The sequence below is a fragment of the Marmota marmota genome, unplaced genomic scaffold (genome assembly GCF_001458135.2).
Source record: "Marmota marmota marmota unplaced genomic scaffold, marMar, whole genome shotgun sequence".
In the NCBI taxonomy this organism is placed as follows: Eukaryota; Metazoa; Chordata; class Mammalia; order Rodentia; family Sciuridae; genus Marmota; species Marmota marmota.
The window spans coordinates 33165921-33189567 of NW_026000057.1; the positions used below are offsets into that span (position 1 = coordinate 33165921).

The 23647-nt window shown below is 38.1% G+C and overlaps 1 protein-coding gene across 11 annotated transcripts in view; it reads right to left on the reverse strand.

The window, feature by feature from the left end:
• Positions 1–23647, reverse strand: part of Slc9b2 (solute carrier family 9 member B2) — a 58172-nt gene that overhangs the window by 23511 nt on the left and 11014 nt on the right. For 10 of the 11 annotated variants that reach the window (XR_007351396.1, XR_007351397.1, XR_007351395.1 and 7 more), the window contains 6 exons: positions 12642–12781; positions 11716–11896; positions 5459–5629; positions 2540–2682; positions 1518–1645; positions 62–237 (listed from right to left, as the gene is read on the reverse strand). Coding sequence is in view for 5 of the 11 variants with exons in the window: in XM_048813674.1 (XP_048669631.1) it covers positions 62–237; positions 1518–1645; positions 2540–2682; positions 5459–5629; positions 11716–11896; positions 12642–12731 (889 nt within the window). In the remaining 6 variants the exon portion in view is untranslated. The remainder of the gene's footprint in view (positions 1–61; positions 238–1517; positions 1646–2539; positions 2683–5458; positions 5630–11715; positions 11897–12641; positions 12782–23647) is intronic. The other variant, XM_048813675.1, reaches the window with a different exon arrangement.

Below are 23647 nucleotides of genomic sequence, written 5' to 3' on the forward strand. Positions count from 1 at the left end.
TCAAGAAAAAAAAAAAAAAAAAAAAAGAATGAGAGACCAACATAGGAACAGATTAGTCTACCTGTGGAAAAGGCCATGCCCAAGCATGTGTTGAAGCCGGTGATGGCCAGAATGTCATCGAAGCTGCCAGCAGCCATGAGTAGGGTCGGGACCCCCTTCTCAACACCATAGCCTCCTGCCTGCAAAAGGAGCATGGACGGCACCACGACAGCTGGAGACACGGCTCCTAGGACAAAACTAAGTACAGGCTGCTTCAGACACATGTGACCATATTCTACCCATTCTTATTATTTAAAAAAAATTTACAACAACCTCTACTGCTTTAAAAGTTAGATTCTGGACAGCTATAATCTTGAATGGCAGAGAAACACTATACACATGAAAGTTCTACAGAACATCATTTTCCAAAATACGTATACCCATGAACAACCTGTTTTGGAACTATTTAGGTTGCCTAGAATAAATAGTTATGAATGGTACAGAAGTCTTTACTGGGTTAGGCCCCGGCAAAGCTACCTTTTTAAAAACAAACCATTCATTTTAAGAGGTCTGAAAAATGGCCATGGTTGTTCTGAACTTGTACCCAATGATGCTGGGTCTTCAATTAGAGCTTGTTATGTAAATTAAGGCAACAGATTCAAACAAGAAAGCCGAAATGACAGTGACAGTGATCTTAATAATGGCAGCAGTTGTGAGCTGGGGTTAGAGTGCTTGCCTCATATGTGTGAGACACTGGGTTCAATCCTCAGCACCACATGATAATAAATAAATAAAAATAAAGATATCATGTCCATCTACAACTAAAAAAATAATAATAGCAGCTGTTGTAATACTGAAGAACATTTTATGTGCCTAACACCACTTTGAGCACTTCACATATATTAACTAATTTAATCTTCCTAACAGCCCTATGAGATTGATACAGTCTACCATCATTTTATAAGTGAGGAAATTGAAGTACAGACAGACTACATAATTTGTCAAAAATCACACTCTGGAAAATCACAAAGCTGGGATTGGATTCCAAGTAATCCAGAATCTTAACCATGAGAAGAATTTCATCCTTCTAGCCTACTTATTAGCACTAAATTCCTACTAAGTACTTCTTTATTTATTTGCTTCTCATGTCTATTAAGTATTAGGAATAAAAGGCTGCTAGTAGAAGAGACACTGTTGCAGGTGTTGATCATGATTGCTATGTTAATCATCCTTTGTGTAGACTCTGGGGTAAGATCCAGCATCTCTCTCACAAGCTTACAATCAGATGGAGACAAAAGACCACACCTTCTTCAATAGTTTGAATTATCGTAATTACCATAAAAGTTAGTGTCTAAAGAGACACAGACCATAGTTTGAAGTTAGAATATTTAGATGATACTGGACATCTCTGCTGCATTTTCTGGTGTTCTTAAGAAAATACTATTATGTATTCTCTTGTATGGGATCAAAGAAAGTCCTTAATATCCCTCCATATTTTCATACAACAAAGCCAAAAAAAAAAAAAACAAACCCATTACCCCAGTATAAATCCCCACTGCCATGGTAAACCCATTAGGAAGTGGGCAAGAAGAGCAGATGTGCATGCCTCCACGAGACAGGGACCCATGGACAGTCGTACACACACACCCTTCAACTTCTTCAGTGCCTGGAATATAAAAGTAAGCATACTAATATAATCCTCTGAAGACACACAGAGACACAACCCTAAATGCTTTCTCTTCAGCATTCAGACTGTGTCTGGGTCATCACAAACTTCCCAGGTAATTAGTTTTAACAAACATTTTAGCATCCTAAGTGTTTTAGAGACAGCTTATGTAATCCTCACAGTAACCCCATGAGATAGGTAATGGTACTATCCGTATTTTTAAAACCTAAAAAGGCACAAGTCCAAGTCATGTTTTCAAAGGTCATGAAATTGGTGAGTGATGGGGCCAGGTGTGCACCCAGGTAGGTGGCTTCTGGAGTGAGTGCTCACAATCCTCACACTAGCTGACTTAACCTTCTCAGTATTCTTTTTACTTATAGTCTGGTGCCCAGAATGAGGCCAAGTGAAGAGCTTCATCCCCTAAGGACATTCATTTCTGCATTCCAAAATATATGAAAAAAAGCATTAAGAAAAAGCATGCTTGAGATTCACTCAATATACTAAGCAGTTTCCTGAATCAGCATAATTAGTCCTACATACTTATAAAGGGTTTTGCACACCAAAAATATATTGTTCCCCACTTCCCATCATCATTATTTATTACTATGGCCTATAGCTCTGTCAGAGAAAAGGAGAGATTTTATTCTTGTGTTGTCACCACACATAGTACCTCCCCACCTTTCTCCAAGAAAGAGTATGAGAATATCTTCTGAGTTCCTGTGAGGCACAAGGTCTTACCTGCAAAATAACTCTTCATGAAATAAATTATATTTTCTTCTTGAGAATGTGATACAAAGTATCTCTATCCAATTCCCGAAGCTCAGTGATTCTAAAGATATGGAATGTTAGAGGAACAAAATTCCTATTCAATAATAAGAAATTTATATTTTATACCTTTGAATCTAGACCAAGGCCAGCACGAACCAGTATAATAGATAGGGCTATGCTTCTCAGAGAGGAGGACCACTTGTGCTTGATCTGTACATTATCACTGATGACTGGAATATTTCTGAGGAGAAATCCAGCAAGCAGCATGCCTTGAATGGAGAAGTCAAACAAGAATGAATCAGTTTTCAAATGTAAGACAATATTTTTCAGCATTTTACATGTGAAAGAGACTATTATATAATCTTATGTTTAGTCCTTAGATAAAATTGAGTTAGACTTTTATTTTAAAAAATAAAATGATATGATGAATTAGAAGAGCAAAGAAAGATTTTAATATACACATAAAAAGTAAGATTAAAATAATTACTATTTCTTTTATGGCATTTGCTGGTAAATGGATGGAACTGGAGAATATTATGTTAAGTGAAATAATCCAATTTCAAAGAGCCAAAGGCTAAATGTTTTCTCTGATATGTGGATGCTAATTCACAATAAGTGGTGGTGGGGGGGGGAGCAGAATAGTGGTATTTTGGACTAAACAGAGGGGATTGAAAGGAAGGGAGGGGTCATGGGGGTAGGAATAATAGTAGGATGAATTGGACATTATTACCCTATATGCATATGTGATTACATGACCTGTGTAACTCTGCATCATGTACAACCAGACAAATGAGAAGTTATATTCCATTTATGTATGATGTGTCAAAATGCATTCTACTGTCATATATAACTAATTAGCACAAATAAAAAATAAACAATTACTATTTCTCAAATAATTAAAGATAAAAAGGAGAAACAAGATGCAGCTTTTGGCTAGAGATAATAATTAAATCTTAAACATAAAATGTTTCAGTTCAGTGTCAGCTCAGTCATCCCTTTATGTGCAAACAGCAAACAGTTCCTGAAATAACTTGCTATGTGAGTTTACTTGAAATATCAATAAGTACTTACATGGCTTCTATTTCACTTCACACCAGATAACTTAATAACAAACACATAACTCACTTTGCAAAGGCTTTAGGAATTATGCTGAAATGAACACTGCCCTGTCAGTCAGCTGGTGGCTCTTCTTTCAGTCAGCCAATATTTACTGGTTGCCTTTAGTATTTCAGACACTATGTGGGTATTAGGAATATAATGGACAAGCAGCAGGAATTATACCTCAACAAACTTTCAGCCTCTAGGAAAACAAGACAAACTAACAACCCCAATATTAGGAAAGCATGAAGGGGTGTTGTATGAACTGAGAAAGGGAGGGTGAGCAAAGGGGTCCAGGGAAGGGGAAGGGTCTGCAAGATTGTAAAATGCCTGGAAGAGACACTAGTTTATTCAAAGGTGTCGGACAAAATGACACATTCTGGGAACTTCACATAGTTGTGACTAACTTGAGTCTTGTAGCTTATGAGGGAATTCTCCCTCATTGATGCCACATGCCCACAGGGTAAAGTTTCTCTGAGACAGATTGTGAGGCTTCTATCCACCATTTTCTCCAGCAGCAGCAGCTTCTCCTCATGTCCTTATAAGCACCACCATTTGCATGACTAAATAAATTAACTAAAGTTGGGATATTTTATGAGAACAAATTATATGTACACTTTATGACTCGCTACAGATGCCATGATACAAGAATGCACCATTTCTAGGCACCTCTCATTACTGCCATTTAATCTAGTGAGTTCACAATTCTGTAATCATGGTCTTTCTAGAGTTTTTATTGGGTAACAGTGTGAAAAGACCTATGGTGTCTATTTTTTTTTCTTGTGTGTGTGTGTGTGTGTGTGTGCGCGCGTGTGGTGCTGGGGATTGAACCCAGGTCCTTGTGCATGTGAGGCAAGCACTCTACCAACTGAGCTATATCCCCAGCCCCTATACTATCTGTTTTTAAAAGAAATATTGATAAGAGTAATATGCACATGGTAAAATTAAAACATTACCAGCAAACATAGAGTGGCACTACTGCCCTACCCTCAATTACAGCCTTCCATTTTCACTCCCCAGTTAATTCTCACAGAATGCTTTCATCACTGCTTGTCAGATTCCTGCATCCCAAACCAAAAATGGTTCCAGTTCAACCAAGATTGGACAAAATCAGATTAAAAAATGCTTACCTACTATCTGATTCCACAAAGAAGTCACATCCCTGGTGAGTGAGTGTAATGTCACCATGAATATTGGTTGATACTTTTATTTATGTTAATGAGTAAGACAAAAGGGCAATAATAGAAATATATGTTAAAATGTCACTTTTGCCAGGCATGGTGGCACACACCTATAATCCAAGTGGCTTAGAAGGCTGAGGCAGGAGGATCACGAATTCAAAGCCAGCCTCAGCAAAAGCTAAGCAACTCCGTGAGACCCTGTCTCTAATTAAAATACAAAATAGGGCTGGGGATGTGGCTCAGTGGTTGAGTGCCCCTGAGTTCAATCCCCAGTAACCCCCACCTCCCAAATGTCACTCTTTGTCAATGTTGTGAGAGGCTTCCAATACAACAAACCCTGATTTGTAGTATTTACTGGTTTCTGTATTACACATACCTGCAACACAGCCAAATTTTAAGCTACCAACATGCCAGAGATGGGAGGAGATGGGCAAAGGCACACCATTACATGATATTTCCATAATCTCAAGAGCACAGATATGGGGAAATTCAGTAAAAGAATTTGGAAGATATCAGTTTTGAGTATTGATTGCTCTTATTCTTTAATGTATGCTATTTAATTGTAATTTTATATAATTTAATTTTAAAAAAATCACCATGTTTAACAACTGGCTCAAAAACTCCTCAAAATTTACCAAATGGTTTTGGGCTATAGCACAGCAAATACAGAAATACATACTTTATTTCTTTATTTCCCAAAGCTTTCCAAAATACTATTATGAAAATATGATTTATTGGAAGAAAATGGGAAATGTTTAGCACTTACCAAGAAGAGGAGGAAGAGGAGGCAGTGTTGGTAACTTAATGAACCCAAAAAGTTTACCTCCAATGATGGTAGAATAGAATAGGATTATAATTCCAAATAAGTTTCCTCCAGGAAGACATTCACTGCCAGTAACTGACCAAACTGCTGCCCACAGAAGAACAACCATGGTAACTGAAACAAATCAGGAAAACCTGTTTCTATAAGTAAGTTGTAATAGGCAGGTTTTGAAACAATCTAAAATAATTTTTAAAAATAAACATTGAATGCATAAAAAAAACCTTTATAGCCATGTGCAAATTATAAAGAACATCAGTAAAATGAGCAATTGGGTAGTTTCCAACCACTTTTAAAAAACAAGATATTACTAATACTTTTGAATCCACCTATGTGGCCCTCTCCAGTCCCATCCATCTCTTTGCACACTGCCAGAAGGAACCACTGTCTTGGATTTTTTTTAAACCCATTCCCTTATTTATTTTATTTTATTTTTTTAGTAATTTTATCACAAATACCAGTTAATACTAAAAAGAACAAAATCACTATCTTTGCCCTCTTCTTAGGAATATGAAATACTTGAACTCTAATCCTACTTCAGTTATCTTAGTTCTGCCTTCAGTTAAACATTACCATTATTTCTTTTCTACAATCAACATGGATTTAGAATTATGCACATTCTTGCCTTTTTTTTAAAAAAAAAATCATCATTCATTATAGCATCTCAAATCTTTCATCTAGGACAATTATCCTGATACCTAAACTATTTTCTTTAGTAAATTCATTTCCACTAGAATGTGAAATATGTTTCCAGTTTGAATACAGGTGTTCTATAAAATTACATACTAAAAATAGAAAGGCTCATGAGAAAAACTGAGTTAGGAAAAACTACTCAAAACTTGAAACTTATGACCTAACCACTAACAAAAATGAACACAATCCTAACAAAAGTAATAGCACAGATAAATCTCCACAGACATTTGTATCCCAGGCAGGCACTCTATTCTTTGTACACTTCCTACTTCAAGATGTAGATTCTTGAGGATATTTTCTTTAAATACAAAGCAATTGTATCAAAATCTGATCCATATTGCAGTGCTCTCCTTTAATAAAAAAATTTTTTTAACTGAGGGAAATTTGTTGGCAGAATCTTCATCTGCTTTCTCTCCATGTGTAGTTAGTTGCATTATAAGCTTAATGTTGTGAAACATTTAAAAGTTACTAATGCCCCTAAACCAGTTATTATCTCTATGAAAATAAATCACTTCAACAGGAATTTCAGCTTTTAGAAGGTCCTCTTGTGAAGGAGGTTTAATCTTTAATTGTGAGAATACACATACCTGATCTTTTTGTTTTTTATTCACTTTGACTTCATTTGCTATTGCTTAACAATGCAAAATATTAACATGTGAGGAAAAACATGCACAAACATGCAAATTGCATATTATAGTAACACGATTCCCTATTTACCATTGCATCCATGCTAATTCATGGTGTAGAAACATTCTGTATCAGAACATGCTCTATTTCTTACGACAGTCTTTGGAAGAAAATTGTTAGTTTTGTTGTCTGACATTATTCTTTTAAAGATAGTTTTTCTAGGTATACCTCAGATTTACCTTAAATTGTAAGTGAAGAGTTATTTTTTTCTCAATCCCTTGATAATATTCTTCCTTGGTTTTCTGGCTTTCAATGTTGTTATTCAGTTTAATTTTGGCCCTTTTCCAGAAATTTTTTCCTTTGGTTTGTTTTAAATTTTTTTTTTTTTTTTTGGTTTTCTGTAATTTTTGAATGAAGAATTTAGAATTGGCTTCTTTTTGATGTGCTTAGAATTTATGTTTTTTAAAAAAAAAAAAAAAACAATTCTGGAAAATTCTGTCTTTATTTCTTCAAATATTTCTTACCCAACCTCCCTAATTTTTTTTTTGTGAAATTATGATTAGATAGTCACTCTACTTGCTAAGCCTATTTCCATATTTTCCATCTTTGTGTGTACTATAATCTAGATAATCTCTTCAGTTCTATTTGCTGGTTGATCAATTTTTTTAACTTAATCTGCTGCTTACTCTTTCCATTGCTTTTAAAATTTCAATTATTATACTACATCTTTCTAGAAGTTCACATTTGTTCTTATTCAAATTTATATAATTTTAATCGGCATTTGTTTTGTATTCACATTTGTACTTACTATTTAACTTCTTTAGAAAAATGTTTCAAGGTCTATTTTCTGGCAATGCTTTTTTTGGGGGGGACGGGGGGGCGGTGGTACTTAACCCAGAGCTTCTCATATGCAGGCAAGCACTCTACCACTAAATTACATCCCTAATAATTTGAAAATTTTATTTTGAGATAGGTTCTCACTAAATTGTCCAAGCTGGCCTGGAATTTACAATCCTCCTGTCTCATCATCTTATGCAGCTGGGATTACAGGTGTGTGCCACCATATCTGGCTAGTAATGCACACTTTTGAAATCTCTGTTTTGTTTCCTTTTTGGTTGCGATTTCTTATTCCCCAACAGTGAATCTCCCTTGAACTCCATCTGTGGTTTTGCTGAAGCCTTAGGCTAATGTGAGTTTTCCCAGAAGGGATCTGAATTTACTTCTACCATGTGCTTTCAAGTTTACAATCCAGGACTACTTTTAAGTGTATATTCAGATTGAGTTTTTCTTCTTTGAATTTGGAGCACAAATAAGGGTGAAGTTACCTTCTCCCTCCTTCTCTCCCTCCCTTCCTCTCTCTCTCCCCCTCTTTTTCTTTCTTTTTTAGTGGACTTCACCTTAATCCACACACAGACATACCGGCTAGCAACCACAATTTAGACAGGTAGGTTTGGTTGCAGGCCCCATTGACAAAGCAGGTTTACCTGAAATCCACCATCACTTTGGGTTCCAGTTTTATGTGGGTGAAGGAGAATCATTTCTCCTGTTACATGTCTCCCACCCCAGGTAGGCTCTAGCTTGGCTTCCTGTGCTCTTGTGGATCTCAAAATCATTCTCAATTTCACTGGGGTTTGGCAGAAACCTCTAGGGTGAAAGTTGGCTTGAGTCCTTACTTACCTTTCCTACTTACATTTCATTTTTGGTTTCTGATAATTGCTTGTTTTCTTGATAGATCAAAGGTATGTGAAAAAGGCTTAAAATATTTTTGAGACATTTCCTTTAAGTGATAGGATTGTTCATTGGATCTTGTGCATATTGTGATTTTATAATTTGTCTAGAGACTAAATCCAATGTTTTTTTTGTAAATCCTCATAGAATTGTTCTAGATTTTCTAGGCTTGTTCCAGATTTTCTAGACATAGTGTTGCAATAAATGATATAATGAAATAACTAGAAGCCTTAAGTATTTTCCAATTGACTACAAGGGCTAAAATTATTATGCAATATTAGAGAGAGACTGAGAAACCACAATATGGCAGCAAATAAATCCTACTTTGTCATAGCATAAACCCAACTTTATACTAAATTCAGCAAGACAGAATTAAGAGAACTTTTTCCACTTTAAAATCACTTTTAAAAAAGACTCTAGCCAGACATGGTGGCGCACCTCCATAATCTCAGTTATTTGGGAGGCTGAAGCATGAGGATCACAAGTTCAAGGCCAGCCTCTGCAATTTAGCAAGGCCCTAAGCAATTTGGAGAGACCTGTCTCAAAATAAAAAATAAAAAGGGCTGGGGATATGGCCCTGGGTTCAATCCCTGGTATGGAAAAAAAATCTAACTCTCCTTTCCTTTTCCATATTGGAAAAATTTATACACAAAAATGCAAGTTCCATATCACACCGACAGGACTCCCGATTTACCATTGCGTCTGAGCTAATTCATAGTGTAGAAACAGTCTGTATCAGAAAATGCTGTATTCCTTTTTTTCTTCTTCTTTAATATTTTTTTAGTTGTCAAAAGACCTTTATTTTATTTATTTATATGCAGTGCTGAGAATCAAACCCAGGACCTAACACATGATAGGCAAGCGCTCTACCACTGAGCCACAACCCCAGCCCAACATGCTGTATTTCTTATGAGGGTCTTTGGTAGTAAATTGCACCACTTTACAAGTGATAAATATAGTTGGACATAGCAAATGCACATTCATAAGCTTCTCTAAATCATGTTTAAATCAGTTACTAATTTATTTCTTGTTCATGCTTTTTAGAAAATGATATTTTTACATGTAAGATTTACTTCTTAGGAAGAATGCTTTTATATACCTAATGAGTGCAGGAAAAAATAAAGAATAAAGTAATCTTGTAAAACAAGTGATGAGGTTTTTAATCTACTGTGACCCCCATTTTTCAGGCAGCTTTATGAACAATGATTATATACTTTGTTAAAAAAAAGGCAATCAAAATCACATCCTTCATTTTCACTCTTACGACAATCTGAATCTGTTTAATTGTAAATGTTTTAACAGAAATGTGCCTTAGTTTGAATGGTGTTTTGGTCAGCATTTTGCTGCTGTGATTAAAAGACCTGACCAGAACAACTGTAGAGGATCTAAAGTTTATTTGGGGGCTCACAGTTTGAGGTCTATGGCCTAAATCCATAGACAGCAAGCTCCATTCCTTGGGGCTCAAAGTGAGGTAGAACAACAGGGTGGAAGAGTATGGTAGGAGGGAAGCCGCTCACATGATGATCAGTTAGCAGCCAGAGAGATTCCACTTGCCAAATACAAATATATATCCCAGAGCCACGTCCCCAGCGCCCCGCCTCCTCCAGCCACACCTCACCTTTCTTCAATTACCACTCAATCCCATCAGGTGATTAAGTCATTGACTGGTTAATGCTCTCAGTTATTTCTCCTCTAAACCTTCTTGCATTGTCACACATGAGCTTTGAGGGGACACCTCATACCCAAACCACAACAAATGGTAAAAGTTAAAGGTATTAAATTATCTGTGCCCTTATTAGCTAGTGCATATTTTGGGATGTGATTTTCTCTATGTGTTTTAAATAAACTTTCATATTTTCTTCTGAGCTAGTTCAGAACCTGACTTGATTTCATTAAAAACATATCCAGAGCCTAAAGTATAACTTATTATACTTGGCTTTTGCTGTCAAATGAAAATATTTTTCAGAGTTCCCAAGTGAAGAATAGCTATAAAGAATTGAGCCTCATTTTTTCAGTGCACATAATCTATGTGGGTAACCACATATTTATTACAATAAATGACATTTCCCAGCACAATTTAAATTTTTTTTTCTTTTTTATTATTTGTTTTAGTTGCCAATGGACCTTTATTTAATTTATTTATATGCGGTGTTGAGAATTTAACCCAGGGCCTCACACATGCTAGGCAAGTGTGCTACACTGAGCCACAACTCCAGCCCTCAACACAATTTTAAAAACTATCTTTAAATCTGCCTTTTTAGACAGTTTTCTAGCCTCGTCTCCTTTTACCTCCTATATTGCATGTTCCTTAACATTACCTCCAAACATACTTCCTTTTTGAACACAAAAGGCATCACTGGATCAAACTGATAACGAATGATCAAATTGATAACAGAGTGATCTTTGGCTGCCTCCAAAAACCAAAACCATTTCTAAAAGACAAATATATCCCAATTTTAACAATATTCAAAATGGCGTTAAGATTAATTCTCTGCCCCCCAAATCCTCAAAGTATTTTAAGTAATGGCAGCCCTGCTACAACATGCTGAATTGCAACTCAAGACCTTACTCATGAAATGACAGGGGACCTGGCTCGGGGCAAAGCACTTGTCTACCAAGCATGAGGCCCTGAGTTTGATCCCCAGCACCGCAAAAAGGAAACAAAACAAAACAAACAGAAACAAGCAAAAACCCTTAAAACAAATAAAAATAATGAAGATTCACTTGGAAGTATAAATTGTGTTTGCTCAAATATTAGTTGTATTACTTTAACAATAATAACAATCAATGCCATCTATAAGCAATTTCTTAAGCATTTTTCTACTGTAGCTCTAAAGTAATTTTATAAAATTATTCAAATATACAGATGGAAAAGTTTCTCAGTCTCTGTTCTTTTCTCTTTCCCACTCACTGGAATGGTGGTGACCACAGTGATTTTGGAAGCCTCAGGTTGAAGATGATGGAGCCTTGTGAATCTGGTCCTTCAGTGACTGCAGAACTGAGTCACCTACCACTGTGAAGTGTTTGCCTACTAGTTTTTATGTAAGAGAGAAGTAAAGTTCTTTTTGTTCTTAAACCATATGATTTTTGGAATCTCTCAGTGCAACTTCATCTTTTACCCTCTCTTTCTGAATCTATTCTTATTACACACATACCATTTGTTATGATTCTGTCCAGTAAACCATGTGGAGGGCAAGCCAATATCTGTCTCAGCCTCTGCAAACCACTTGATTCAGTTGGTATTTCTTGTAGCTTTTTTTCACTGCTGTGTAACAGGTTGCTTCCTTCTGTTGGTTCATTTCCATCTGTACCTTTAAGGTTCATGACCGTCTCTTCCTGTATTTAAAGCAATTTTTAAAAATCCTTAATATGGTATCTTTCTACACAGGTTTATAGTTACTCATTCATCACATTACAAATCAAATTGCCTTTCCTAGAATCAAGGATAGTTCCTTGTAAGGAAAATAAATTTCATGACTAGCTAATTAGTGGATGGAACAAGATCAATATTAGGAGTGTTTACCACTAAGTCACTATTTTTAGATGTGTGCCAGCCTTAGGTGAGGACAGCTACTGATGACCTTAGTAAGTTGGGAAAACTAGCAGTCACACCTACCCTGGACTGTTATGTTTAGGGATTAAGAAAGGGAGAGTTATTAACTGAGTAGTAGAAATTAAGGAGAAACCTCTGTGTGTGTGTGTGTGTGTGCATGTGTATGTGTGTGTGTGTGTGTGCATGTGTATGTGTGTGTGTGTGTGTGTGTGCGTGTGTGTGGGTAGCAGGAGTACTGGGGATTTAATCCATGGCTTGGCTACTGGTAGGCAAGTGCTTTACCACTGGGCTACATCCCAGACCTTTTTTATTTTTATCTTAAGACAGGATCTTGCTAAATATAAATAGCCTAGGCTGGCCTTGAACTGTGATCTTCCTTCCTCTCAGCCTCGGGAGTTGCAGGGATTACAGGTGTGATACACCATACCTCCAAGGAGAATGCAGTTGTAGCAGAGCTTGGTAATACATAATCCCTTCCTTAAAGGAATGGCTAGGATTTTCTACATTTGATTTCTACAGTAATTTTACCTGTGTTTCTTGATACACAGAAGTTGTATGATTCATCCCTGTGGATGGTTCTGAATCTTGACATTCAATTGTTTTATCTTTATCCCCCATGATTTGTAGTTATGAAGAAGATAATACAAAGAAGAGGAACAAGATCTATTCTGAAAGAGAAACAATAATTTGAAAATCTATTTATTTCTTCCCTTAAGACTCTGCAAGGCTAAAAGTAAGTTAGACTATTCTTAATTTCCAATTGCTGATCTCTTCTTTGATTCCAATATACTGTCTTCATTCTTATCTACCCTTTTACCTCTCTGAAAAAAAGTGCTTGTTGAACCAATCACATTTTTCTTTCCCACCCTATTTTTTGAGTTATACTTCAAAACATTCTGAGCAATATCACTATTAAATTGTTCTCTTTAACAGTCCAACTCAATGAAGCAGGAAAGTCCCAAGTAATTTTCCAATGTTGATATGAGGAATGAGACACCAAGGGAGTTCTCCAGATTCCATAATTTTCAGAGAAATCAGTCACTAATTCCTGTCTGGTTCTTATTTCTAAATTAAAGTTAAAAATACAATACCAGAGGCTGGGTTTGTGGCTCAGTGGTAGAGCACTTGCCTCATACATGTGAGGCTCTGGGTTAAATCCTCAGCACCACATAAAATTTTTAAAAAGGTGTTTTGTCCATCTACAACTAAAAAAATATTTTTAAAAATACAACACCAGTGACTGAGTAACCACAGTATCTTAGACACTGTGATAAGCGCTATGGTAGCCACTTGCTAGTCATGTGGGCAATTTGTAGATTACAAAACACTTTCTTTGGCTCTCCATAGGTTTGCAGTATACCAGGAAAGATAAAATTATACCAAGAAACTAAAAATATCTGTAAGGAAGACTACAGGTTGGCTCAATAAACACCCACTATAACCCCTTTTCCCTGGTTTGCTATTATAGAGGGAGAAAAGCCAAACATTCCAATTCTTAGCCACTTGCAGCTGGAAGTGGCCACATGTCACAGTTACATCCATATAAATGAAATATAGGTGGGAGTCCCTGGGAAGACCTTTAGAAGATCAAACTTTTTTATTCTTTGTCCTCTAAATTTCCTCTTCTTCTTCCAAGAATGTAGATACAATGCCTGGAAGATCAGCAGACATTGTTTAACCATGAGAATAAGGATTTGTAATCAGGATAGCAGATGAGACAGATAGGAAGAGCTGATTGCTTGAGAACCTCTTGGAGTTGCTGCACCTGTCCTGTACTGCCGAGCTTTGAGGTAATCGTGTAAGCCACTATTACTCAAGGTTTCTTTTTCCTAGTAACCAAACTTATTCCTCCTGTCAGAAGAACAATGTGTATCACAATAAAGATACAGAGTACAAACTTTGGTAGAACCAAAGAGAAATTATTTAAAAGAAGGAAAAATCTAATTCATCGTATCTTTGAGTGCCTCTTATGTGCCAGACATTATGCTGAGCTGTGAGGACAAGGATAAATTAGACAGGACTGCTGCCTTGAGGAACCATCTCAATTTAACACACTACCAGGACATCTGCATTTAAAATTTCAAAGAACATTATAATTTTATATCACCACCACCACCACCATTTTTTTCCTCTTTACAAAATAATGCTAATCAGAGTGGTACCTAAAAAAGTCTTAAGTTTGACTTTTATTCTATATGATATAAAATAAACATGTATGGGTGTGTTTATAATTTTCTAAATTTAAAGACGTTAATGAAGAAAGTCATTTAAACAAGAAAATGTTGGGCTCAGGGAATACTTGTTTTAAAGATATAGAGGAAGGAAAACTGGTGGGGTGTAAGGGGAAACTTTGCTGGAGCCTGTGGTAGGAGATTAAGAGTACTGGGGCATGAGATTAGAGTTAGGATATCACATCCCAAACCACAGCATTTGCCTGTAGCTTTCTGAAGACAATGATCCCTCATCTCAAGGTAAGGGATGAGATCTGCTGGCTCTGGAGTTGGAAAAAGTTAGATCTGAATTTCAGCTCCATCATACACTAAATTGCTTAGCTTCTTTTTGACTAATTCCTGATCTATAAAAGAGAGACAAGAATAGTTCTAACTATGCATATGGTAAGCATTCAATAATGTTGGTTTTTGTTCACGACTTATACTCCATCTTTACTATTCAGATGAGCATACTAAAGTTTACAGAAGATAAATGCCTTTTCTCAAATAACATCCAATATTAACAAATTTTAAAACTGTACAAACATTTGTGAAATGAGATGGTTCTTTTGGAAAACCAGCCTCTACCTCAGAGCAAAGCCTGTCCAAGGAAGCGGGCATAACCCTTGTCCTTGACAACACCCACAGAGCACTCCTAGGCACATACCCACCCTGCTGAGTTGTTTGTCTGCAAATAACAAGAGAGATCTGTGATGCCAGGTGTCCCTGACTCAGTCAGGCTAGGTGGGGACCCATAGCAACCCCCTAGCAGCCACCAAATAGCATAAGACCAGGAAAATACCTGGGATGCCAGATGACCCTCCCAGTAGTTTATGGTGATTGATAACATACTGGGAAACCATGTAGTTCAGCACGTACTCCTTTCCTGGCCTAAACCAATCACTTCAAACGAATCCCCCTCTTGTACTAACCAATCACCCCTACCCAACTTGTTCCCGCCAGTGACTGTGCTAATCATGTTTTAAAGTTGTTGTTTGATTTTCCCGTGGTGTGTGATGATTTGCTAAGAGATGCTATGATGTATGTGAAGTCCCTGCCTTCCCCAAAGAGTGTATAAAACTGTTGCAAACCCTGGGCTGGGGCCTCTCAGTGTCACCAATTGCTGTGTGTGTGGAGGACCGAGCTAGCTCGCAATAAACACCTCTTTGCTGCTTACATGGATCTTGGTCTCTGGTGGTCTTTTGGGGGTCCCAAATTTGAGCATAACAGATGGGGACTCGTCCGGGATCCCCCTTATAAGCCTACTCAAACACCCCGATAGAGAGGTGATGAAAACCCGGCCGGTAAGTAAAGGCATTGCCGATCTGTAAGTTTCTGTACTCTGGTTGCCTGCAGGTTCTGGTTCTGTGTTGTGTGGTCGGCAAAAGGTCCAGGTGTACGCACCAAAGGGCAGCCGACGGGGTTTGTGGGAGACGTCCCCAGCCCCTTCTGGGTTCTGAGTGGATTGCCTTTAGTAAAGCATTTTGTGAAGTATTTGGTAAAGTATTTTGTAGCTGACGGATCCGCGGTGTGCCTCTGCTTTTAGTTTCTGGGTAGCAATCCACGGTGCGCTGCGAATTCTGTGGCTGCGCTGTGAATTTTGTGTTATGTGTGTTTGTTTCTATTGTCCTGTCCACCTCCACCCCCAACACCCTGGCAAGGGAACTAATCTCCCAATCTGGGGCCGTCAGACCCAATCTGAGGGGGATACTTCCCCAATCTGTTTGTCTGAAGGGAAGGCCCCAGTTGGCTTGGAGCCGGCACCCCACTTCAGTTTTTGTTGACAATCTGAAAAGGGAATCTATGTCTTTGTGTGTCTTTTTGTTTATGTCTCTGTTAAGTGTGATGGCATCGTTTTACTTTGGACAGATGCAGTGTCCCAAGTTCTGATCTGCCTTAGAAGTGTGGAGGTAACTTTAGCTACATTTTAGCCTGAAAATGTCCCTGGTATTCTTCTCCTGCTTCCCTGTAAGGGACCAAAAGTCAATAGAACCGCCAGATTTTCTGTTCTCATGTTTTACACCCCTTTTAGCTGTGTTTTAAAGAACTTTGATAAACTTTGTTCTCCTTTGTTAAATGGGACTAGGGAAGCAATATTTTCTTTTCTTCCCGTAGTTGGCTTGAGTGCACCCACTGCAGAGGGAAATGCCTGCTGGGGATCTAAGAACTGAATATCTCTCTTTTTCTTTTTCTCAAAACCCTGTCCTTATTATTAAATTGACATCAATTGGTTTCGAGGACAGGAACCGAACTTTCAGTCACAAATTTTGGCACCCCAGAGGGACTCTAGAGGAGCCCCCGCTCTGCTTTCTTGGGGAAGCCTAGCACTTGAAACAACTGCAAGCGGAGGATTAACTTTTGAGAGCCGGCTACTGGAAAGTTAGGAGATATGCCAGCGTGCCTGGGATCAGACCTAACCAAAGGAGCTAATCCTGTAAGTAAAAGGAGGGACTGAGGGACTCCCAGCAGCTGCCGAAGCTCCTTTTGCTTTGGGGAACTCCCTCCTTCCTTCCCTGCACTGTAAGGATTGCTCCATCTCTGTCTACTTAAAAAGAAAAGGGACACTGAATGCAGTAAAATCGCCACACGGAGACCCTTGATTTTACACTTCTGGTTTCCCCTCTGTGAGAATGTCTGGTCCACTGGGAGAACATCTGGTTCCCCTCTGTGAGAACATCTGGACATCTATGGTGCCACTGGTGTGGGAGTCATAATTAAATGGGAGTTAGAAACTTAGGGAGATTTTTCTCTTATCTGGTCAGTTTTAAAAGTTCTTGTCTGTCAGCCATAGTCTGGAGCTCCCTTCAGTCTGTCTGTCCTGTGTCTTTTTTTGGTATCTGTTTCTGGCCCTTTAAGACATGGGCAATAATGTGTTGATATCAATTGTGGGGTTTTTAAACATTGCAATGGAGATTTCACCAGCTACAAGGCCTTTACTATGATGTTATGTGTGCACAGTTGTGTTAAGTGTTGTCAACAGATGAAAATAATGATGTCTTTATGAACATTGGCAGATATATAGAGCACTCATGAAAAATTTTAAAAAAATGGATTCAAATATCTTTGATTCACATAATTTAAATGGTTCAACTTAAATTGGGTACACAGATGAAAGTAAAGATGTCTTTAAAATTAAGCTTATAAGTTTTTCCTAGGTGATAAAAAAAACTAATAAAATGTTGATGTCTATGAAATAATCTGCCTAAATTCAGAAATTTACAAGGATTGTTTCAAAATGTGAACAGAAAAGGAGGTTAACAGATGAAAAAGAGAAATTAGAAGGTTCTAGGAATGGATTTAATAGAAGGAAAATGTGTTTCTGGATAAGAGAGTCTATGTGATTAAGTAAATAAGAGGGTTTAAGTAAGTGATAAAGAAGGTCTGTGTAAGTTGGTTATATGTGTAAGTTTTTTGAGCAAGTAATCTTAAAGAAATTAAAATTATACAACTATGGTTAAACAACAACTGTTATTTTGCAATACTGTAATATGTTATTTCTTTAAGAGCTAAACTTGGTTAATATAAAAACATCAGTGTAATTGTGGTGCTATTAATGTGTTCATATCTTCCAGGTATACAAGTCTGTAAGGTAGAAGCTTTAAACGAGCATTATATCAAGCTGGTGTTCTAAAGTTGTATAGTAATTTTAGGCTTAAAAGAAAAACATATTGGAGATTTATTTATATCATTTGATGTTCTATAACTGGACCTGTTATCAATAGGATATGTAAAGTTTTATGCTACTTTTTACACTGGGGTACAATTTAAATGTATTTATTTTTAAGTTAATGAGAGCCTAATCTGTGTAAAGGTTAATATTGTAAAACACAAAAGTACTTTGCTACTTTTCTACAAAAGGTTAAAAGCTTTCAGCCTTTCTTTAACTCATGTTTTAGATGTGATATTATATTGTGTTAGCTAATATTCATGTGAACTTGAGCAACAATTTATGTAAGCTTTATAAAATGATGTTTAAAAAGCAAAGATCAGCTTCAGAACTAGAGCACTGTACTTAAGATTTATGAAGAGCCCCGAAGTAGGCCAGATTTCAGTACATTTAAAGTTGTGTCCAAAAGTTTTTTTTTTTCAAGATTACTAAGATCTCAAACAGGGTATAATGTATAACTCTGCCAAAGTTCAAGGTAGCTATTACACGAACTAAATATGTTTTTACTCATGTTAATTTTGTTTTGTAGTTTTCTTATAAATGGTTTAAAGATTGCCTGTTAATGTTTTGCAGAGGTACTGCTTTAAGAACACACAACCTGGGTTGATTTAAGATAATGAGTTATCACCTGCAGGATAGAGAGAAAAACATTAAAGCCCAGTACTCTTAATATAAGGCTGTTGAAATTTATTTGCTGGATGTTTAAGATTAAGTTTTAAAATTAAAGTTAAATTAAAAGGGCCAAGAAAACCAATATTTGGCTCTTGCCCTCTGAGTCAGTCTGAATCCAGGGAACAGGGGACTTCTCTAAAGAGCTTTGCAACTCTGGGCCACATAACCTCCTGATCAGGGAGATTAATGAGACCACTGGAGAACAGAAAGCCAATCAATGCATTGCTATGAAGAGGAGGGTCATCAGAGAAGGGAGACATCCCTGTTGCTTCCAAGGGAAGCCATATGGTCAAGCAAGACCTGGACCCATCCTAGCGCAAATGGCACTAGCAGAATTGAGAAGCTGCTCCAAAGTTCCCCCAGGATTCCCATGGAAACTCAGCTGACTGTTAATAATAGATAGAAACAAAAGTCAGTTTGACTTGCTTCACCTTAAACACTTAGCAAAGACAGTTAAAACCAAAACACAGCTATTCCTGGGCATTTTAAATAATAATAATAGTTGAATGCAACTTAAGGTATACACCTTGTGTTAGCCCTCAAGAATAAGTAAGACTGGAGGCTACAAAAGAGATTCTTAGGCAGGAATGCCTGATAACTATCAAAAGGAACTGCCAGAGTAGTTTTTAGTTTAAGGCCTACAGATATTCCTAACCTACACAGGTAGGCTTGGTGTTTGCTAGTATGATTATGCAGCCCTAAGTAACAGAATTAAAAGTTGCTCTATTAGACACAAAGGTTATACTAGTAAAAGGGTTTTGCAAGATCAGATGACATTCAATTATTAAACTATATCTTAAGGGGAAGGACATCTGTAACACTAAAAGTTAAATGTTATGTTTACAGTTCTGATAACTGGGGATGTTAAAGCCTGGTGAGGGAACTTCTATACAGTGACATGTTCCAGCTGCTGCAACATTTATTCAGTACTCATGGCTTTTGTTTCTCTCATAGAAGCATCCATCCCCAGATGACAACCTGTTTTTCCCCAACCAGACTTCAAATGGAACTGACTTCTAAAAGGGAACTCACACGTCCCCTATGTCATCCCCCATGTCATTGAGCCCCCTCACGTTTGACACCCCCTTTCAGCTCTAAAGCAGCCAGAATGAGCCGTCGTCCCTTCTCCTTACAGCAACAAGGAGTTACTAAAATTAGAGGGGGGAATGAAGCCAGAAATAGATAGACAGTGTAGATAGGTAAATCCAGTCAGGTTGGATCTAGGAGGCCAATTTTGAGTGAGTCTGGGAAGTTGAAGACTGTCCCCTGAGGGTTACTGTTTACCAAGATGTAGAGCCTGCCCAGATAGTTCCCCAACTGAGGGAACTATGATTGGTTCCCAAGTTTCCAGACAAAGGGGGAAATGAAAAACCAGCCTCTACCTCAGAGCAAAGCCTGTCCAAGGAAGCGGGTGTGACCCTTGTCCTTGGAAAGACCCATAGAGCACTCCTAGGCACATACCCACCCTGCTGAGTTGTTTGGCTGCAAATAACAGGAGAGATCTGTGATGCAAGGTGTCCCTGACTCAGTCAGGCTAGGTGAGGGCCCATAGCAACGCCCTAGCAACCACCAATCAGCTTGAGACAGGGAAAATACCTGGGATGCCAGATGACCCTCCCAGTAGTTTATGGTGTTGGGAAACCATGTAGTTCAGCACGTACTCCTCTCATAGACTAAACCAATCAGTTCAAATGAATCCCCCTCTTGTACTAACCAATCACCCTTACCCAACTTGTTCCCGCCAGTGAATGTGCTAATCATGTTTTAGAGTTGTTTTATGATTTTCCCGAGGTGTGTGATGATTTGCTAAGAGATGCTATGATGTATGTGAAGTCCCTGCCTTCCCCAAAGAGTGTATAAAACTGTTGCAAACCCTGGGCTGGGGCCTCTCAGTGTCACCAGTTGCTCTGTGTGTGCGGAGGACCGAGCTAGCTCGCAATAAACACCTCTTTGCTGCTTACATCAGTCTTGGTCTCTGGTGGTCTTTAGGGGTCCTGAATTCGAGCATAACACTTTAATCTATATCTTCAACTTCATGTAATTTCTACCAAACAAGTGCATTGTATTTTTCATAGTCTCTGCTACATATTTTGTTTAAAATCACACACATACATACATATATTTGTGTTTATATATCAAAATATTTAACTATGTTTGAAAACACATTCAAAAGCAAATATCAATATTTTTAAAAGCAAATATCAATATTTTTATTTTCTACTTTCTATTATCTTCAGCTTTATTCTCTCCCATAGTTATCAATGTGTGAGTCAGCTTTCTGTCATTGTGAGGAAATACCTAAGATGATCAACTTGAAAAGATTATTCTGACGTAGGGTTTCAGAAGTTTAAGTCCATGATCACTTGGACTTGTTTGGGACTGTGGCAACTCTCGCCCATTGATGATAGAATTTGGGCTTCCTCTGTGTGAGGTGGGCTGGCTGTGAAATTAAGCTAAGAAAAAGAAGCTGCGAAGAAACCACACACCATGGAAGTGATTTTGAAAAGTGAGCGTGGGAGGGCTCTACAACCTTAGAGGTCCCGCTTCCACACTGGGAAGAGAGACAGAATGAGCCCGCCTTTGGTTTATTTATATAGGGAACTTCAAAGGTTTTCTACAGAATGTTCTTCGCCAAATGAGGCAGGAGATGGGCTGTCCAAATGCAATGGGTCATTCCCAATTTCAGAGCTACCATAGCTGTCCCATTGGTAGAGCGAGGGCAGAGATTTCACACCTTGGGCAGTCTACACACAGGAATGCCAGGATCCTCTTTCCCAAGAGAGAACTAAGTCCCCCATGGCTCAGTCCTGAGTAAAAGACCACTCAAGTAGCTTTACGGGTGGTGCACCACAGGCAACAAAGTGCTTCATGGTAGGAGCTATGGCAGAGGAGGCCTGTTAACCTCACGGTGTCCCAAGAACAACAAGAGGGAGAATAAGGCCCTAGGTTTCCAATTTATTTTTTGTTATGTTTTGGATCTGAGGTGTCCTACAAAAGTTCCTGTGTTAATGCAGGAATGTTCAGAGGTGAAATTATTAAATTATTAGAGCTATAACCTAATAAGTGGATTAATCTATTTGAAAAATTAATAATTTGAAAGGATTTCTGTACTGGGTGGTAAATGTAGGCAGGTGGGGCATAGCTGGAGGAGGTAGGTCACTGGAGATAGAACACCTTCAGGTGTTCATCTTCCTTGTAGCACCTTTCCCTGTCTTTCTCTGTTTCCTGGCCACCATAAGTACAGGGATGCTTCTCTGCTATGCTGTTCTGCTATGATGTTCTGCCTCTTCTCTGCCCCAGAGCAATAAAGTCATCTGACCATGGAATGAACCTCTGAAATTGTGAGCCTCCTCTAACTTGTTCTTGTCAGATATTTTGATCACAGCTGACTAACACACCCTTCAAGGGCACACTCCCAGAAAATCAACTTCCTCCCACCAGATCCTGCTTCCTGAAGGTTCCATTACCTCCCAATAGCAGCAACCACATCCTTAACCTATGGGCCTTTCAGAGACCTTATCTAAACCATTCCAGAATGTTATAGTTTATTATAAGCTAAAAGTTATAAATCCATTTAAGTTGTACAATGTTGGTGACAAAATAAATGTTGTGTCTCATGACAAATACTGTTTACATCCTCCAAATTATTAGTTAACTGACTATCTGATTACTTGTCACTCAGGTATGCCTTAAGATTTTAAGAATCAAGGAGGTTTTTGTTTTTTAAATTTCAGTTAAACTGAGATACTTTGAAAGACTTTTGTGTATTGGATAATTATACTGAGAACTAGGAAGGCAAGTTACCTTTTACTTAAACATTAAAAGTACCTATACACAGAAGCTTCCCAATCAAGATATTGCATCACTGAGAAAGATAAACAATCTTTTAATTATATTAGAAAAAATTTATTCAGCTACTAAAGGCAAAATTTTATAGATCTCATAAATTCAGTAAATAAGATGAATTTAATGAAGGTCTACAGTTCAAATACAAATTTCAATAGAAGTGTGAAGTCTGATCCAAGCCAAGCGACTTGACTATTAAGACTGTTGTGATTATCCATTTGCTTGAAGGCTAGTAGGTCAAGCATTTTCTAAAAATATATGCAAAGGCTGTTGGCCATTCATGCTCCTCTTTTTCATTTATTTATTTATTTTAATTTTAGATGGACACAATATTTTATTTTTATGTGGTGCTGAGGATTGAACCCAGAGCCTCATGTATGCTAGGAGAGTGCTGATAGTAGGCCCGCCCTGGCCCCTGGGGACTCAACCCCCAGTTCTTTGTTATGCATGTCAATGTGGCCAGCTCACAAGGCCATGACGCAGGCTTGCGGTTCCCTGTTTATCTGCCTCGCACATATGTGTCTCTCGGGAACATCTTGACCTGTTCGAGCCTCCTGATAGGGGACGGTGACATGATGGTAACCCAAGGACGCAGTTATTACTCTCCCCTCCTCACTTTTGAGTAATTTCCCGCAGCTGTTAAAAAGATATATAAGGGGAACAAATTTGGCAATAAAGCGCGCACACGCTCCCTCCTGGATGAAGAACCTTGGTGTCCTGTGTATTTTTAACCCCGCCGTCCCTCGCCGGACTCGGCTCCGTTAGCCGGACGCGGCATCTGGAGGTTCCCACCGAGATCCGGAAAGTAGGGGTAAGCGGACGGGGCTCACCTTCTAAAGGTAGAAGGGGGAGGATTGGTTTAAAGGTAATTTAAAGAGACAGGGTACGTACCATGGGTAACTCAACAGTTGGTTCGTCTGGCCAACGAACTAAAAGAGCTGTTAAATACACAAGGAACAGGAATAAAAACTAAGACTGCAACCGAATTCGTTGAAGTTATAGCCCAGGCTTGTCCTTGGTTTCTGACAGGAGGCTTTCTTAATAACAATGATTGGGATTTAATTTGGCAACAGCTTCCCAGGGCTGTGTTATCCGGAGGGGATTTTTTGTTGTGGAAAAGTGAAAATCAAGAGAGGTGT